The sequence below is a fragment of the Vigna umbellata genome, chromosome 9 (assembly GCF_029865625.1).
Source record: "Vigna umbellata cultivar VRB3 chromosome 9, Vumbellata_1.0, whole genome shotgun sequence".
Taxonomy (NCBI): Eukaryota; Viridiplantae; Streptophyta; class Magnoliopsida; order Fabales; family Fabaceae; genus Vigna; species Vigna umbellata.
The window spans coordinates 28036684-28056620 of record NC_142173.1 but is presented as its reverse complement, the minus strand read 5'-3'; the positions used below and the strand labels follow the sequence as shown (position 1 = coordinate 28056620).

The 19937-nt window shown below is 33.1% G+C and overlaps 3 protein-coding genes across 5 annotated transcripts; 2 read left to right on the top strand and 1 right to left on the bottom strand.

Moving 5' to 3' along the window:
- Positions 1–2372: 2372 nt before the first annotated feature.
- Positions 2373–5799, top strand: LOC124838866 (pentatricopeptide repeat-containing protein At2g33680-like). The gene is made up of 3 exons (XM_047314574.2): positions 2373–4534; positions 4839–4917; positions 5187–5799. The coding sequence occupies exons 1-2, from the start codon at positions 2389–2391 to the stop codon at positions 4886–4888; spliced, it is 2196 nt and encodes a 731-aa protein (XP_047170530.2). The 5' UTR covers positions 2373–2388; the 3' UTR covers positions 4889–4917; positions 5187–5799.
- A 1445-nt stretch (positions 5800–7244) lies between these two features.
- On the top strand, positions 7245–10205 carry LOC124838867 (uncharacterized). Of its 3 annotated transcripts, none has more exons than XM_047314575.2 (3): positions 7245–7358; positions 7837–9258; positions 9360–10205. In XM_047314575.2, the coding sequence occupies exons 2-3, from the start codon at positions 7994–7996 to the stop codon at positions 9850–9852; spliced, it is 1758 nt and encodes a 585-aa protein (XP_047170531.2). In that variant the 5' UTR covers positions 7245–7358; positions 7837–7993; the 3' UTR covers positions 9853–10205. The 3 variants fall into 3 exon arrangements, with proteins under 3 accessions (XP_047170531.2, XP_047170532.2, XP_047170533.2); XM_047314576.2 differs by having other exon boundaries at positions 7249–7358; positions 8007–9258; XM_047314577.2 differs by having other exon boundaries at positions 7253–7358; positions 8052–9258.
- A 1751-nt stretch (positions 10206–11956) lies between these two features.
- Positions 11957–13267, bottom strand: LOC124838863 (uncharacterized). The gene has a single exon (XM_047314570.2). It carries the CDS (start codon positions 13132–13134, stop codon positions 12055–12057), a length of 1080 nt encoding a protein of 359 aa, XP_047170526.2. The 5' UTR covers positions 13135–13267; the 3' UTR covers positions 11957–12054.
- Between the last annotated feature and the right edge of the window lie 6670 nt (positions 13268–19937).

Below are 19937 nucleotides of genomic sequence, written 5' to 3'. Positions count from 1 at the left end.
GTAATTAAATCCTTACTATTCCATTAAATAAGTAGTTGATAACTAATAAGATTGTAAAAATTTGTTTCTATTACTTTTGTATATTTAAGGAAAATTTTATTTTACTTTTTAATAAAAAATAAAGTTTTCCTGAAACTTTTATAAAAGGTTAAAGATGTTAAAATAATATTTTAAAAATAATAGTGATTTAAAAACAATAAAATTCAATAATTTTAATATTAAAAAGTTTTATATAAATAGTTTTGATATGAATTCATTATTGTTTTAAATTTTCAAATTTATTTTTCTAAAGTTATTTTACTTTTAAGGATCATTCCTCTTTGTTCATATGATTGAAGAAGCGAAACTATAATAATAATTCTTGTCTTAAACTTTTCAAGGTCGATCAGTTTTTTCGTTCGCATAAGTTAAGTTTCAGTCATTTTCTCAATATTTTCTGTTATATATCGCATGTGAGTCTTCATTTACTTACATACATCTTTTTAGTCATTTATATAAGTTTTTGTTAATCAATGATTCTAATGGTGTATCGTGATCGTGTTTGTGTTGTTCTTAAGTATAGATAGGACATTTTGTGAGTGTAAGAGATTTGAGATTCGTAAGAACAAATTCATTTGTTTCTCAAGAAAGAAAGAAATAATTGCATTGTTTTTAACTTGTAAATACTTTAAATTGTCAATTGTATGCTTGTATAGTGTTTTGTTTGTGTGATTTATTTGTCTAATGAAATATGATATGGGAAGTTAAATTAGGGTTTTAATTTGACTTCATTGAATTGTATTATGAAATTGCATATGTTTTCTAGTTGATGCTGCAAATGAAATAAATTAAGCCTTTAAGTATTATATATTTGTTAGTTGATACGTTTTGATATTTATGATTGTTGTTTGATTTAGAATGATATAAATTTTCAAATTATGTTATATAGAATTATGGAGATTCGATAAGCAAGAGCTATTGATTTGGTGATCATTTCAAATAACTCACTAATTTGAAAGTGACTAGGTGAGACAAGTGTTCTTGGGCGACTTTGGAATAATATAAACTTGTGGGTTTCAGTGTTTATTTTTGTTAAGCGAGTTATATGATTGTTGAACGAGTATGCTTTCATACACTAACCGATAAGCAAAATTAGCAGAGTCGAAATCACACATTTAACATTATATATATATATATATATTATATATATATATATATATATATAATAGTAAATATATATTTAATTTTATTAACGAATAAAAAATGACTTTACATCTTAATCAATTTATAAATTTAATAACTTATATTATAATATAAATATTAAAAATCCAGACACATATAAGATAACATCTATAATCTTTACTATTATATATATATATATATATATTTATTGGAAAAGAGAAAATATTAACTGAAAGTATATAATAGAACTTTGAAGTGTTTTTGGATATTAAGATGTAATATTTTTTTTTGTAAGGAAGATAAACACACAACTTATATTATTATATAATATCTAAATGTCCTATTAGATATTTTAATGGTATTATATAAAGATGATATCATATATTGTGTTAACATATTCTCAGAAAAAATAGAACAAAAACTATAAGAACAGGGACCTAGTGTAATATGATTTTTGTGGATAAGTAAAAATAATATAATTTTTAAATAGAATGACTTAAATCATTCTACTATTGTAAAATTTATTAATCTTTAATATACAGAAATAAAGAAATTCACTTTGATGTTTTACTGAATGATCCAGAATTTAAAATTTATTTTGTTCTAAATTATATAAATAAATATGTTTTTAGTCCCTAAATTATTGGCTGTTTCTGGTTTTCCTCCCTAAGTAAGGTACAATTTGGTCCTCATTCTTTTGGAAACGTTCGTTTTAGTCCTTCTAACTTAGTCCTCATTTTGTTGCTGAGTGAGGACCAAATTTTTAAATGGTGTTACTTTTCGAGGACTAAAACGAACGTTTCGAAAAGAACGAGGATCAAATTGTACCTTACTTTGAAAGAGGGACGAAAACAAAAAACGGCCAATAGTTTAGGGACTAAAAACATATTTAACCCAATAAAGTAATTAGATACAGACCTAATTATTGAAAAATATATAAATAATATACAATTTTATTAAAAATAATTAAAAAACGGATACCTCCTATTATATTATAAAAGGTAAAATTAAAATATGAAATATGTGAAAAGAAATTATCTTTATATATTAAAAATAAGTATTTTTTAACAAAATTAAATATATTTTTGTAACAATTATATTTTAACAATAATTATATTATAAAAAAATAAAAAAATTAAATTTTTTACATCTTTATATAAGATAGATAAAGCAAACCCAGAAGAGTGAAGTTGAACAAAGACACTGTCATTTGTTAGCAGTGGATGCATGCCTCTTCCATTTCCTCCCCAACACGTGCAAGTGTTGCGTGCTCTCCTTCGCTACACTGTCAACAAAGAACTTCGTAGAGGTCGAGTTTTGCACGCTCGCATTCTCAGAAACGGTTTTTTCTCCTTCACTCACATTGCCAACGCCTTCATCAACCTCTACACAAAGTGTGGTCACTTCGCAGAAGCCAACCTCGTATTCGACAACATCGTTCACAAGGACGTCATCTCATGGAACTGTCTCATCAATGCATTCTCCCAACAGCAAGCCTACGCCTCTTCTCACGTCATGCGTCTCTTTCGCCGTATGATGGCCTGCACTACCCTCCCCAACGCCCACACCTTCACCGGCGTCTTCACCGCCTCCTCCAACCTCTCCGACGCCAGCGCCGGCCGCATGGCCCACGCTCTTGCCGTCAAAACGGCCTGGTCCGATGACGTTTTCGTTGCCAGTTCGCTTCTTAACTTGTACTGCAAAACGGGTCTCGTTGCGGAGGCGCGTGAGCTGTTTGACGAAATGCCTGTGAGGAATGTGGTTTCTTGGGCTACCATGATTTCTGGGTATGCTTCCAAGGAGTTTGCTTATGAGGCTTTTCAGCTCTTTGAACTATTGCGTCATGAAAAAGAGAGTGACAATGAAAAAGATTTTGTGATCACTAGTGTTCTTAGTGCTTTGACGAGTCACGTGTTTGTGGACACCGGAAGGCAGGTTCATTCTCTTGCGATGAAAAACGGGGGTGTTTGCTTTGTCTCTGTGGGGAATGCTCTCGTGACGATGTATTCGAAGTGTGGGAGCTTGGAGGATGCGCTCAAGACTTTTGAGTTGTCGGGGAATAAGAATTCGATCACGTGGTCGGCTATGGTTACTGGTTTTGCTCAGAGCGGGGATGCGGATAAGGCTCTGAAACTGTTTTATGATATGCATCGCTCTGGAGTTTTGCCCACTGAGTATACTCTTGTTGGGGTGATCAATGCTTGTAGTGATGCTTGTGCTGTTGTGGAAGGGAGACAAATGCATGGGTATTCCTTGAAGCTGGGTTATGAATTGCAGTTGTATGTGATGTCGGCTTTGGTGGACATGTACGCGAAGTGTGGTAGTATAGGGGATGCTCGGAATGGTTTTGAGTATATTCAACAACCTGATGTTGTTCTTTGGACTTCAATCATAACGGGTTATGTACAAAATGGGGATTATGAAGGTGCTATGAATTTGTACGGTAAAATGCAGATGGGGCGAGTTATCCCCAATGATTTAACTATGGCTAGTGTTCTAAAGGCTTGTTCTAGCTTGGTGGCTTTAGATCAGGGAAAGCAAATGCATGCCGGGATTATTAAGTATGGTTTTAGCTTGGAAGTTCCGATTGGAAGTGCTCTTTCTGCCATGTATGCAAAGTGTGGAAGTTTGGATGACGGATGCCGCATCTTTTGGAGGATGCCTTCTAGAGATGTAATTTCGTGGAATGCAATGATATCCGGACTTTCTCAAAATGGTCGCGGCATTGAAGCCTTGAAGTTGTTTGAAGAGATGTGCTCGGAGGGAACAAAGCCCGACAGTGTCACATTTGTGAATCTTCTCTCTGCTTGTAGTCATATGGGTTTGGTGGAAAGAGGGTGGGTTTATTTTAAGATGATGTTTGATGAGTTTAACATTGCTCCTACAGTAGAGCATTATGCTTGCATGGTTGATATCTTGAGCCGTGCTGGACAACTAAATGAAGCAAAAGAATTCATTGAATCAGCAACAGTTGATCATGGTCTATGTCTGTGGCGCATATTATTAGGGGCCTGTAAGAACCATCGTAACTATTATCTTGGTGCTTATGCTGGAGAGAAACTAATGGAGTTAGGCTCGCCAGAATCGTCTGCTTATGTGTTGTTATCGAGTATATATACGGCTTTAGGAAAATGGGAAGACGTGGAGCGTGTCAGGGGGATGATGAAGACCCGAGGGGTGACTAAAGAACCTGGTTGTAGCTGGATTGAGTTGAAAAGTTTGACCCATGTATTTGTTGTTGGAGACAATATGCACCCACAAATTGAAGAAATAAGGTTGGCGTTAAAACTGTTAACCAAGTTAATGAAAGATGAAGGATATCAACCTCTTCTTGATCCATTACTTCCTAAAATTATCAGTGATGATTTGAAAGGTATTATTTGATAAAAGTTCCCATCTGTACCAATCAATGTTTACAAGTAATCTATGCAGTGTTTTTTCTTTTGTTGTTTGGATTGGACCTCGGGGTATGGTATAATTCTACTGTTAAGAAAGCCTCTTAGTAACTGTATTGAAAATTTGAGATAAATACGATCTGCATCTGAACCAGCATATTCTGTCTTCAAACTTATTTGCTTCTCATGCTTGCCTTTTCTTCTTGATATATTGGTTTTATAATTTATTTCAATTCTTAGTTTTTTATTTAAACTTTATTTTCATTTCCCTTGTTCACGTAGATCAAGAAGGCAGCGATGAGATACAACTCAGGGTTTGTGGTGGCTTTTAGATTGATGAGATCATCAACTCATGCCCAATGTAAGATTGTTCATTATATTCAGAAACCTCACTTTTATGGTCCCCCTTTTATATCAATTCGTTGATTGAGATATTTGAAGATTGCTTCTACGTATATTTGTGAAGTAATTTGTCCTTTTTCTGTTTTGCATCTACAAACAATTTTCTTTATCTTAGAGATTATATGTTAGCATTTCTTCCTCCAGCCCTGGAAGTCATTATTTTGTAACTATTCTTTTGTTTTCCCCTTCATCACAATCTCAAATTAATGGTGATATATTGCAATCCAGGATGGCATTTAACCACTGAGTTGCAATTAGTGCATTGGTGTTGCTGTCTTGTGCTTTTTTCTGGTTGGTTAGCTAAGAGGATTGTCAAATCATGAAGAAGTATGGCAATTTACGAGCCAATGATTCAGAATCTGGCCCACATCCAAAAGTTTCAAGCTGCGACTGTTATGTGCAGTTCATGAGCTCGTTGGTCAGGCCGTTCATGGGGCACATACATGATCAGGAACCAGAGAAAGAGGTCAGTAGCTATTTAATCCTCTTAGGTCAACCAATCGGACCCTAAGAGTGAAGCGGAGAGTCAATTAACAAATTATACTTGCTTCTGTTCCAGCTATATAATGCGCTGGGTCATTTGCACTTCAGGCAACTAAATGTGCTATTAGTGCTAGCAAGATCTTAGACGACTAGGCGTTCTTTTGGTTTGTTTAAATAGACCAAGCTCATATTGTCATATATGCCAAAAAGAAAACCTAAGGTCATACATAGAATTACTACAGCCCCATCATGGACCGTAAAACCCAGCACCTAAAGAAAACTTTTGGAAAGAGGAGGTATGCATAAAATTCAAGATGTATACACTGATTTGGTATAACGGTAAATTTCTGTTTCTTGATTTTCGTATTGTTGCTTTAACGTGAAAGTTTCCACACATCTAAGATCATTAAAACTACACGATGGAAAATTTATTTTGCTAAAGCCTGCTGCTTCGCTGTTGGAATCCATGAATCATTATTATCTTCAATATCCACTTGCTGTCTATGCATAGAGTTTTATGCACAGGGCGATCCTCAACGGCCAACAGCAGTAATTGGAGATAGGAATTTTCAGCACTGGCAACAACTTCCATCCTTCTCGTTCATTGCAGTAATATTTACTGATTAGTGTAATTACAAGATCTACAAATAAGTTATCTATTTTGATTAGAAAGGTTGTCGGCTGAGGTTTGATTCCTATAAATAAAATATACATGTAAAATGACATAAAAAATATACCTCTAATGTAAATTAATTAAGGTACCTACAATTTTAATCGTTTAGATTAAGGATTGATATATTTTTGCTCTCGTTGTACACTTATAAATCACTTTAAAAGTCACAGACAAACTAATCGGGTGTATTTAGAGCATATCCCCAACCTATTTATCTGACTTTCATATTTTGTATGATTTGTATTTCCCATTTTTTTGTCGGCGTATGATGTTTTGTTACACAGTGAATAACATAAAAAATAAGTTGAACTTTGAGACAAACAATACATCAATTTCCATCTCTAGGCCAATTTTAGAAGGCATGGTGATATATGATTTATAACTATATGCATATAAAATAATAATTGTAATACCAACTATACTAAATTAAGTATTTTGTTTTGCATCCTTATGGTTTTCTCTTGCACTTCCAAAGGATCTTTAAAAGACTAAACAGCATTACCTCCTTGCTTTCACTGCTTTGTTGTCCCCACCCACTCTTCGAATTCTACTTCAGCAACTTCTTACATATTGCGTAATTCCAAAAAAACATTTTTGAATTACAAAATTCATAATTTTTTTTCTAAAATAAAAGACTTCCAGGCTTTTGAAATTTTACAGTTCGAAAGCTTTTTGTTTTTGTTTTTGAAAAACATGACTTATGAATTGTTTAATACGGAGGTCACTTGTGAATCTAAAAGTCATTTTTGAATTCATAAATTATTATATTTTTTTAAAATAGAGTTTCTGAATTATGTAATTCAAAAAACAATATTAAATTATATAGATTACACCATCCAAAATTAAAATTGACTTTCAATTTACTATACTAGATTGTGTAATTTGGTATACATTTTTAAATTCTAGATTTCACAATTCACAAAGTTTCCAGAGGAGCAATCCAACAAAACTTTACACCAAAAGGCAAAGTGGGAATTTTAATATTTATGGGGGTGCAGAAAAAAAAACACGGATGCAAAAAAAATTCCCTAAAAAGTTGTCAGCCCATCGTTCAATTTTAGGTTAAGGCCCATGTGCAAAAAATCGTAATGGGGCCGATGTAAGAAATCAGTGGCGCGTGCCCAGTTTGTCTGTGAAACTTGAAACGAGGGTTTAACATTTGTTGCATCTTTTTCGCACACACGTTTTCACTTTGCAGTTCAACCCAGCTAGCATTCTCAACCGTTCTCCCGCTCATTCCTCTGGTAATACCTCTTTTGCGCTCATTGTTTCATTATCGTATTCTCTTTCTTTTGTAAAAATATGATATAATATTTAGGTGCCATTTTTTCCCGCTATTTTCGAAGTGGATGTGGATTGTGGAGTTCAAGAAAATCTCATGCTTTTTGGGTAGATGTTCCTAGTGATCTTTGGATTTCCCCCGTCTTTTTTATCTGAATAGTTTCAGTCTTTTATGTGGTTTCAATCATAAATCAACTGTTAACAGCAAGCAATAATTCACGCTATTGCTGTTGTGATCGTAATTATTTGTTCTCTCAACTTGCTTGTTGCAAAACATGAAAAGGCTTTCAAAAAGTAGAGATAACTGTGATTAGTCGAGTTCTTTAAAACTTCAAGAAATTGAAATTGCATCCGGAGCTGTGTGTAGAAACTATAAATGCACTGAAAGAACGTCTATAGGACTTGTTCATTTCTGAATTAATAAATCAAATTGTTGTTTAGGTTTGTGGCCTCATGCTGGTGTCAATGATTTGGTATTAGTTGTCCCCTGGCCTGGCCATTGACTCTTGAGTCTTGAGCCAGTACCTTTTTCCGGTTGTTGAACATTCCACATTTTAAAACATTGACTTCTACCAGTCATTCTTGTCACTTCTATAATATGGAAAACCCAGATACAGCGCTGACAACTTCATCCCTGCCTCCACCACCTCCATTAGCTGCGGACGAGCCAGAGCCCAAGAAGCTGAAGATGTCCACCACAACTTCTGACGATGAAGAATGCAAAACTGCCCCGGGCACCAAGAAGCGATACAAACGCCGTAAGGTTGCCATTTTCTTTGCTTACTGTGGTGTTGGCTATCAGGGTATGCAGAAAAACCCTGGTGCAAAGACCATTGAAGGTGACCTAGAAGAGGCCTTATATGTGTCTGGAGCTGTTCCTGAACATGATCGTGGAATTCCTAAACGATATGACTGGGCTCGCTCAGCTAGAACAGATAAAGGTGTTAGTGCTGTTGGTCAGGTTGTCTCCGGTCGTTTCTACATTGATCCTCCTGGCCTTGTTGACCGCCTTAATTCAAACCTTCCCTCTCAGATAAGGATCTTTGGTTACAAGCGTGTGACAGGTTCTTTTAGTGCCAAGAAGTTCTGTGACCGGAGGAGGTATGTCTATCTCATTCCTGTGTTTGCTCTTGATCCAAGTTGTCACCGTGATAGAGAGACTGTCATGGCTAGTTTGGGATCTACAAACGAGCTTGTTAAATGTTTGGAGTGTTCTGAGAGAGGCCGAAAGGTGGTAGGATTAGTTGGCAACCGTAAGCACAATCTGGAACTTGAAGCTATGGATGTTGACGCTGGATCAAACAGAGATGTTGTGCTTGATTCTGTAGTTGCAGAGGATGTGGAAGTTTCTCTGAGCAAAGGGGATGATAATCATTTAAATGGGGAGTCTGGGATTGATACTAAGGGTGAAGTTTTAGTTGATGGCACGAACCCTGAAACTGGTATTGAGAACATGATTACTGTTCAGGATGAGGATGTGCCTTTGAATGGTGAATCTGTGAATAATTCAGACATTATTGAGGAAGAAAAAATGAACGGAGTGGATAAGTCTACTGGTGGAAGCAGGTTCTGTTACGGTGAGAAGGAGAGGGAGAGATTTAATAAGGTTTTAAATTTTTTTGTTGGGACTCATAATTTCCATAACTTCACCACCCGAACAAAAGCACAGGACCCTGCTGCTCGTCGTTACATTATTTCATTCAATGCTAACACTACTGTTGTAGTTGAGGGCATTGAGTTTGTAAAGTGTGAGGTTGTGGGACAGAGCTTCATGCTTCATCAGATACGGAAGATGATAGGGCTGGCAGTGGCAATAATGAGAAATTGTGCACCAGAATCACTTATCAATAAAGCTTTGCAGCAGTGAGTACAACTTCTATTGTTTGTGTTATCTATAAGTTTGCATTTGAAATGCTGTGATTCTCATTGGATATACTTTTCTACTTTTGTTTTCCTAAACGCAGGGATGTGAACATTAATGTGCCTACTGCTCCTGAGGTTGGATTATATCTGGACGAGTGCTTCTTTTCTTCATATAACCAGAAGTGGAAAGATAGCCATGAAGAGGTGTCAATGAAAGCATATGAGAAAGAAGCTGAGGAGTTCAAAATGAAGTACATATATTCCCATATTTCTTCCACGGAGCAGAAGGAAGGAACTGTTGCTCTTTGGTTGCATTCTTTAAACCATAGAAATTATCCAGATCTGCGTGTTGTCAATGAGGAAGCCATCACTGATAACAAGAGTGCTGATCCTGAAGAAGCCATTTCTGATTACAAGACTGCTAATCCTGAAGAAATTACTGATAACAAGAGTGCTGATCGTAAAGAAGCCATCACTGATAACAAGAGTGTTGATCCTGAACAAGCCATCACTGATAACAAGAGTGCTGCTGATCCTGAACAAGCCATCACTGATAACAAGAGTGCTACTGATCCTGAAGTAGTAGTGACTTAGTGAACTGTGTTTCCAATCTTTTAATGTCAACCTCTTCTTTCTACTTGATTTGGGCCTGACTTTTCACTGCATACAATTGATTGTTATATGTCTATCTCCCCTGCTTCGCATCATATACAATATATAAAGTATGTGATGTGGTTCTGAGTCCATCACTCGGTAACGACACAAAAGTAATGGACGAATATATATGTTAGATTTTGTTATTTTTTAGTCTACAATATGATATTTACCTATTAAGCCATAGCTGAGCAATAACCATCTACTTGTGCTGTAAATTAAGTTCCATTGCAAAAGAAACACCTATATCATTGCAATTCTAACTAATCATATGACTCGTGATTCTGTTTGTTTCTTTTATCTTCTATTTAAAGCGCTTGTAGACCTCGTCTATTAATGATCTTGCAGGTTATTACAAGTTTTGTTGTATTGTCACGATTTAAACTTGCCATTCTATACTATTTTCAAGGGCCTACAACCGATAATGCATTGTTTGTATCCGTGGATTATAGACCATGTATTGATAATGTTAAGTAAGCACAAGTTTATTTGTATGTTATTCACAAATATCACTAATACACTTTATCAGCTCTGTTTTTGCCTCCGCAAAGGTCAAGCATCGATCTCCTACAACGATTCTAATCAAATGCTATACAGGTACAATGTCGTAAATTTTGTTGTCGTAGGCATACATTCAAACCGAAGCTCATACCATTATCTTTGCTTGTGAAAAGTAATTTAGAATGTTAACCACCCTATTATATTTGTTCTGCTTTCCAAACTTGTGTTTTATTTCTACTTACCTATCATTTAATTCGAGTGTACGAAAAGTGATGTGTTGCTTTTATGTCATACCTTTGTATGTTCTTCGTGCATTTCAGATTTTCTATCCAAACACTACCAAAAGCTTACGCAGCCAGCAATTCTGTCTTATTTTCAAGCCCTGATTATTTCCAGAATTCTTGAATTCTCTAAATCTCCGCTTCTCATTTTGATTATGGTTCATCAACACAAAATTTGCGAACAAGCTGTGAAAAATTGTTTAGCTTTCAGTTTTATGTTCTTTGAACGCAACAAAGATTTAGGTTACATAGATATATTTAAAGTCGATTTCGTTGTTAACAAGAGGACTGTTTTTCATTTTATACATAACCATGCTGTCAAAGCTCAACAGAATTTTCTTTCGTTAACAGGAAATCCAAAATGCTATGCTGATATATGAATTACGGGGGCCGTGGTCTAAATACGGCATCATTCATTCAAGGACGAAAAGGAAATAACCCAGTACAATATAAGTGCAGTTTTTGAATTACATTTCTCATCTACAACGAAAATGCAGTACTGCTACACAAAAACTATGAACAAAAGTTATCATTCAACTTACATTGCATAAGTATATAGATGAAAACCACGGTTCTTCATAAGTATCGTAAAGTCGTGTAATTCTACAGATAAAACTGTAGTATGACGACCTTGCACACGACCACTCCATCTGACAGGTTCATCCTGCACAAACTTCATTAACAGAAAATCCACCAGTTGTTTTGAAGTCAAATTGCCTTACTGATACACAACGAATAAGCATTGTGATTCCAATATAGGATCCAAACTTGTCATTCATTTATAGGTGTTAGCAATGAATAAGCTCACAGAAGATATGTAAGGTTTAAATGATAAATTAATTAAAAAGAGTTTTTAATAGCTTAATAACTGAGAATTTATGGTGTATTATTGGAATAAGCTCTCTATAATCGCTAGGAAAGGCCCTCTCACATTCCTTATCTACAAGGAAGAAAGGGTAATACTAGTGCAATGCTCTCTACTGACTATGGAGACATCACTGACCTACTCAAACTGTCATTCATGACAAACTAAAATAATTATCCTGAATATAGCATGCTCAATTCTTAACCCAACTTATATGGCAACTATCACTTAAACATTATCTATCGAATAATGCGCAAGCGGTATATAATCAGAAATATAGGAAAACAACGAGTACAAATTCCAAAATCTCTCTCGTTCCAAATAATAGATATTATCAACAAAACTCCTTCCGAAGTATGATTAATGATAATAATGTGATGGAAATGAAACCAGTAAATTCATAAGAGGAAAACTCAATTTCTTATACAACAATCTAAAATTCAGTACATTCTTCAACAATAAAACAGTAGCGACACCAATACACAGATTCCTCAATCAGTTTCTACCAAGAGGAAGAGACCTACAAGAATATGTTTCTTTAAATTCAGACTTCCTAGACGAAGTGAAAATGGACGCATACACATCCTTAGTAGCATTCGCTGGTGCCAAATCCGACGCCTTGAAACGCTTCGCAGCAGCAACAGCACCATTCAAACCAACGTTACCATTAGCAACCTTGCCTTTTCCTTCCACCTTAGCTGAAACCCTCTCCACAGCCTTAACATCAACACGATGCTTGGTACCACTCAACTTAGTCCCTTCCAAACTCACACCATCATCACTATTCTTAACCTTCCTATTCTTCTTCTCCCTTATCTTAGCCCTCTCCTCTTCCATCCTCTCCCTCAGAACCGCCACCTCCTCATCAGTCCCATTGAGCACAATCTTATCAACGTCGGCATACTCCTTGTGACAAACCAAACACGACGAAGACTTAACCTCCCTCAGAGCCCTGGCACTCAAAACATGCCCACAGCTTTTCAGCGCGAAAAACCTATATTTTCCATTGAATTCAAGCCCCGCAACGGGGCACTGAAACTTTGCCCCGTCATCAGATCCAGGAATCGAACAAAGTTGAATATTGATCATGTCTTTCAATCCCTTGATGTACCCAAATTCTTTAGGAAGCTTCTTCCCCAGCAAAGCTTCCACCAGCGCTTCCTTGTTGAATATATTCCCCAATTTGTCGATCACGCAGGGCTCCCTCAGGGGCTCATTTGAGAGAGAGCAATTGTGCCACTTTGAGAGACGCTGTTCGTGGGGGTCCACCTTATCTGGCTTCTTCTCAGCGTACATATTGAGGTAGCAGTCGCGGGACTCGGCGCCGGTGGCTCCGCCGTCTCCACCGCCGCCGAGGAGGCGGGGCCGTAGGGAGAGGGTGGAGAGAGGCGCAATTCTCGAGAGAAGGGTTTCGTCGGGTAGGGGCTTGCCATTGAGGGTGAAGTAGAAGGATTGGTGTGATCGGGGGAGAAGGCGGTGCTTGACATCGGAAAGGGTTCTGTGATTGGTAGTGGATTGAACGGAAATTCCGAGGTCCGGTGACTGCACCAGGATTTGGAGCGATTTTTTATTCATTTGAACGATTTTCTAGGGTTTGTGATGTGGAATTGGGGATTGAAAAAGTGATCGATTGGGGTTTTCCGATGGTCGAAACAAACCCTAGAAGATGATGTACGATTGGTTATAGTAACCGACTTTGGCGACAGCTTTGGTTAAGAATAGAAGTTAACCTGGTTCTGATTTATATATATAATCTAAAATTTAATTTAAGATTGCTTTTTATCTTTTAAAATTTAAGTTAATTTTTTATCCTCTAAAATTTGAAAAATATTGCTTTTGGCATGTTAATTTTGATTGTTAAAATGAATATTTCGAATGAAAAAGTATATTCATTACATATTTGATAACAAAAATATCAAATAAATAGAATATCTTATAAATTGATTATGGATCATTTGTTATGTTTCAAAGAAGATATAAGATGATAATATTAAAATAAATATTTTAAAAATATGATAATTAAAAAAAATAAATTTTAGATTTAGAGAAAAAAATAAACGTATCTTAAATTTAAGAGATTAAAGTATTTGGATTTTTTTATTTTTATTTAGTTTATAGTTTCAGCAATTTTTGAATTCATGCAATGAGATTTGTGTGCTTTCACCGAATGTAGTTATCTTTTATTTATCAAAACTAGTAAAGATAAATGTTTTTTGTATGTTCAAACTTTTAAAAAATCACCTAACTCATTATTGAAAAAAATGAATTATTTGAAATATATTTTCTTTATCTTCTTTTTCCCATATAAACAATTGATAGGGAGAAAGTTATATCATATATTATATCATATATATATATATATATATCATAGTTATAAAATATTGTGTGCAAAATTTTCATTAAATAAAAGCAAATAATAATAATAATCATATTACAAATGTTGAGGAAATCATGCTTTTATAAATAATAAAAAGACAATTAGATATCTAATTAGTAAAGAATCTAATAGAAGACTCAAACATCACATGCATTACAACTATAAAGTAAAGGAAGACAAAATAGATTAAAGAAAAAAAAAGTCAACTTATTCTATATGAAAAATTGATATGTTCAAAATGAAAAGTTCGCTTATGGTTAGTTTCAGGCTTTCATCACGCAAACAGAAGAAGAAAACTTGTAGAAGAAAAATCATAGAACTTTAGAAAAATAATTTATAAAAAAATTACATTTTTAAAATAATAAAATTCATTCATAACAAATTATCAATATTAAAATAGTTTAATATTAAAATAAATGAGTTTTTAATTATTTTTAAACCATTACCAATTTAAAAATACTATTTATTGGATTTTTACAAAATAAGTTAAATTAGTGTATTGTGATCTCAAATTGATTAATATATTATAATGATTAACAAATTGATATTCAACAAATTTATTTAATTTAATTATTTGAAAAATAAAATTTAAATAATTAAGTAAGTGGAGGATATAATTTGAATATAAATGATAAGTGAGTTTAGTGAAATGCAACTCTCACGTTGCACCCATAATTTATGTATACTTGACCAAACATTTGACATTAAGTCTGTACTTCTTTATTAGTCTCTAGATTCTTGTTCACTGTTGTTTTTACAAATTCACGTCAATTTTTAGAAGAAAAAAATCTCTCTATTACTTGATTGACATAAGAATAAACGCATTAAAATACTTATCTAGTAACTTTTTTAAAAAAACAAATAAGAGAGTCTATATGTTTAACTTCTTTAATAATTTAAAATTTAAAAAATTGTTCAATAATAATTGTTTATAACATAATTATCAAATAAGTTACCTTATCACTCTTGGAATCTTTCCTATCTCAAGACCAGAAAAACATTTTATATTTACTAATTAAATAAATTTAGAAAATTTTAAATTATATGCCATGCATGAAATTTTTTATATTTGATTTTTCTTTTTAGTGAAACATTTTTATTTCTTCGTATTTTTATGACTATTCGATCAATCACAGTTCGATGGTTAATCAGTAAGTCAACGATGAGTCTTTAAAGAGGACGACCAACCACGAACCAACCCAATAACTTACTCGGAGTTCAAAGAGTAAACTAATGAGTTCGACCGAATACTAAACAAGTTGGTTGATTGTACACTACCCCTAATAGATGTCCCATAGCCCATAGCACATGCCATAGAGTTCGGTCAATCAACAAACAGGTTGATTGTCCATGTATTAGCCTTGATAACCAATCATCAACCTGGTCAATAGGACATTGAGTAACCATGCACCAACTCGGATGAGTCAAGCATTGGCTCAGGTAGCAGGGCGAGCATGGATGATGACCAAGCAAACTATCTGACCTTGAATTAGATTGATCATGATGAACAAACCAGAAGAGATTAACCTTAAAACTCATCAACTAGAATAAAGTATAATTACTCACAATTAGGTTGTAATTAGGCCAATGTTAATCAATAACTCATTACCAAACCCATAAATAAAAGTTTGCGATAGGAAGGTAGTCTATATATATTAATTGTTGCATTAACTATTTTCTGTCTATTATATTAATGTTGAATTGATTTTGATATTGAAGTATCTATTGTAAATATCATCCAAACAGTTTAACGATAACTAATTTACTAAACATGACAATACAACACAATCTGAACTGTTGGTCTTGCCTCACCCGAAACAATAGATACAAAGGATGCATTAATTTTTATAAAAAAGAAAATTGTGTTTGAAAAATTAATGGAAATATCTATATCTTTTCTAAGTGTGTAACCATATCTTTAAGTTAATAAAGTTAATAAAAAGGAAAAAGTAAGAGAGATATAAAATCATATTCTAAGGTATAACTAAAAAGATATTGCCTGGGAATAAAATTTTTCCTTATATCTTTAAAGATATAATTTTACTAAATAGATATTATCAGCGTTTAAGTAGAATATAAGTTAAACTCAAATAGGAGATTATACTGTATATGTTCGAGTGAGTTATTAAAGTTAACTTTTAGTTTTGAGACTATTAATAGATTTTTCAAAGAGATTACCTCTTACTTCTATTTGGCTACCACGTCCTCCATGGCTTCTTCTTTCCAAAGTTATAAAAACATAATGTTAATGATATAATTCGTTTTACTTAGAAAATGATCTCCTTGAAAACTTGTAGATAATATTTTAAAACTATGACCCCACAAATTATTTTTAATCGAACCAATATTTCTTTTGCTAATTTGAACATAGCAAATTAAGCACAATCTTCATGGATAAATTATGAAAATGCTGTAATTTTTTTTTTAAATTATAAAAGTGAATAAATTTAAAAAATATTGAAATAGGTTGTACATACAAATTTATTATAAAGAAGTCATATTCTGAAACAATTTTTTTTATATATTTTTAATAAAGGAAATCAAAGTGTGTTTCATCATTGGAATGTAAAATAAGTTTGCATTGGAGTATTGATTAAATGCATGACTTTAACTTTATAATATTGTATTGAAGTGATGTATAGATATCGAATTTAGTTAAAGAAAAGTTATAATAAAGTTGTGTTTAAACATTTAATTTATGTTGATAATTTCTTAGGAAGATAGATTGAGGAGATTTCCAATCAAGAAGTATGACTTGATTATATGAGATCTTATGCTATCTTTTTAACACAAAACTTTAAGGGTTTTTATTTATTTATTTATTTATAATACTTTACTCAATATAAAACTTTTAATTTATATTTTAATTTTTAAACAATTTACTAAAAAAATCGATACCAAAGTAGTACTTAGATACACGACATTTAACTATAAAACATTGAATGAAATAGTATTAGTCTCCAAGAGATATTTTTATGTAGTTAATATGATGCAATTATGCACAATGTCAAACATGTACTGTACTGTATTGTATTTGAAACGTAGTTTTGATTGTCCATGTCGGATTTAAAATGTACTAGTGTATCCAGAAACAATTCAGGTTTTTATTGATTTTTTAAGAATAAAATAGTATTTTATCACACCAATGGGGTTCAGGAAGAAATATAGAGGTGTAGGAAGCAATCCAACTGAATATAATCAATTGTTTTGGGCCTTGGTGTGCATGTGCAAGGGCAACACTCATTATAGTTTGGGTGTTACTCCCTCCACCCCCACACGTCTCTTCCTCCACCTCCCCAATTTTCTAAAATGCCAATTATATCCTTCTAAAATGACAATTATATCCTCAAAAGTTAAAATTTTTTATTTTTATTATTTAATATTTTAATTTAGGTTTAATTGCTTCCTTTGTCCCCAGTTTGGTTGAATTGTGTCAAATTCATCCTCATTTTTAAAAAAGTTTCATTGTCGTCCTCACGTGGTATAAAAGTGTCAATTGAATCCAAACATAGAAAAATTTGTGTCAAAGTAGTCATTTTTCCTATATCTCTGTGTCTTCCTTTCATATGTCACTTCTCTGGAGCTATGAAAAACCTTAATTGGATAAGGTAAAATGAATATCTGTACTTGATTGTATGAAAGGAAGACACAGATATATAGGAAAAATGACTACTTTGACACAAATTTTTTCTATGTTTGGATTCAATTGACACTTTTACACCACGTGAGGACGACAATGAAACTTTTACACCACGTGAGGATGACAATGAAACTTTTTAAAAATGAGGATGAATTTGACACAATTCAACCAAACTGGGACAAAGGAAGCAATTAAACCTTTAATTTATTTAAAACTTCTGATTTACTTCCCTCTGCACCTCTTCCTCTCTTCCATTTTCGTTTACCTTTCTCTCTTCCGTTAAGCTTCTTCTCCACCTATAACAAATTCATATTTTAACAAATTCATATTTTAACAAAATTATTACGTTTAAAAACTAACCATATATAACATTTAAAATTATAAATTTAAATATAAATTACTGTAAATAAAATAAACAAATAAAATAAAAACGAAACGTAAAAGGAACACTGCCTCTGGACGGATGACATCCTTCAACGGATGTCAACATCCGTTGAAGGCAAAACGGATGTCGACATCCGTTTTGCCTTAAACGGATGTCGACATCCGTTTTGCCTTAAACGGATGTTGACATCCGTTGAAGGATGTCATCCGTCCATAGGCAGTGTTCCTTTTACGTTTCGTTTTTATTTTACTACGTTTTGCGGCTCATGCAAGGATTATAGTTGGAAGTATGGGAAGGATTTAGGGTTTAGGATTATTGGAAGGATTATGACTACGTACCTGGAGAGGAACCACGACAAGGACACTACACCACAAACGCACTGCACCACGTACTGCACCGAGAACAAGAAGAAGATTGTTTGATAATTCTTTTCACGATCACCAAGCTTTGTAGAAAAATATTTTACTCATACAAGAAACTACGTAGGTTATCAGTGAAATATGTTATAAATGAATAAAATTAAAAAACAACAATTTTAAAAATAAAATTTTACTGAGGGGCAAAATAGTAAAGGAAAGGTGGAGGAAGGGGCAAAATAGTAAAGGGGAGGTGGAGGAAGAGATGTGGGGGTGGAGGGAGCAACACCCTTATAGTTTTTATCCTGCATCTTCAAATTCACTTCAAAGACAAATTTAATCTTCGAAATAAATAAATAAATAAATAAAATATAAAATAAATTAGGTAAGCTGTAACTACTTCTTACCAAATATATTTAGGTTTAATGTCTCCTAAAGTCCCTATTTTCGTCCAGAATTTCAAATAGGTCTCCGTCTTTTTTGGCGTCTCAATTGGATCCTTATTTTTGTAAAATTGGATCAAATAGGGGCTTTCCGTCAAATTAAGATAACACCGTTAAAAGGATATGCTGACAATGCAATTTTTTTATTACGTGGCATTAAAAGTTAAGCTTATAATTCTTGTTTGTGGTGTGGGCTGTTCTTGTTCGTGGTGTGGGCTGTAGGGATGGCAGGCCCAAAATGCTATTGGGGAGGGGGTTGAGAAAAATTCTCCATTTTTCCTTGTTCATGTTAGAGGACTGAGGTTTGGAAGAGGGAATAAAATAATAGGAAGGGGTAGGGGAGGATGATTCAGAAAGAAGACCTGCATAATTCAACACAGTTTAAGTTTATATGTAATTTTTTTTTCCTTTATATTCTCTCCTTCACTCCCTTCCACGGCATTTCCTTCATCTTTTGTTTTTCCTTCATCTTTTGTTTATTTTCATTTTCATTTAACTTGTTCATTTTTGTTGATTAAGTTTTGTTTGAAATTTTATATTTATTTTTATTGTATTTTGCATGTATCAGAATTTTAAATTATATTTAAGAAATTCATCATATTTCAAAATTTGATTTTTGGATTTTAAAATTTGAAAGAAGTGGTTATCCGATTTCGAAATTTGAAATAAATTAATATAACATTTTGAAATTTAGGAAAAACTTTCACTGGATTTTTTCATGGAATTTTAAAATTTGATGATTTTCTAAATCAATTTTCAAAGTTCAATCAATTCTTAAACAAGATTTCAAAATTAGGTGAGTTTCTTAAATTGGATTTCAAAATTAAAAATTGAATTTCCAAATACGGTAAATTTTCTAAATTAAATTTGAAATTCAAATACATACAAAATATAAAAAAATAAATATAAAATTTTAAACTAAATAAATATTAAATTTCAAAGTAAATGAATATTAAATTTCAAAAAGTTAACCAACAAAAATGAATTAGAACAATAAAAATATACAATAAATGAAGACAACATAAAGTAAGATCAGCAAAGCTATTGTTGAAGGAAGAACTTCTTTAAAAAATACTTTAAAAAATAACTTGGAATGCATGATCGTTCAATAAATATAAATATGATAATAAATACGTTTGGTAAATAATAATTATTACTTTTTTATTTTATATATATA

What these genes read in the sequence shown, in the direction of transcription:
- LOC124838866 (XM_047314574.2), top strand. Translation starts at nt 2,389, where the DNA reads ATGCCTCTTCCATTTCCTCCCCAACACGTGCAAGTGTTGCGTGCTCTC. An exon ending in TATCAGTGATGATTTGAAAG is followed by an intron (nt 4,535 to 4,838) that starts GTATTATTTGAT and finishes TTGTTCACGTAG; the next exon opens with ATCAAGAAGGCAGCGATGAG.
- LOC124838867 (XM_047314575.2), top strand. Translation starts at nt 7,994, where the DNA reads ATGGAAAACCCAGATACAGCGCTGACAACTTCATCCCTGCCTCCACCA. An exon ending in ATCAATAAAGCTTTGCAGCA is followed by an intron (nt 9,259 to 9,359) that starts GTGAGTACAACT and finishes TCCTAAACGCAG; the next exon opens with GGATGTGAACATTAATGTGC.
- LOC124838863 (XM_047314570.2), bottom strand. Translation starts at nt 13,134, where the DNA reads ATGAATAAAAAATCGCTCCAAATCCTGGTGCAGTCACCGGACCTCGGA.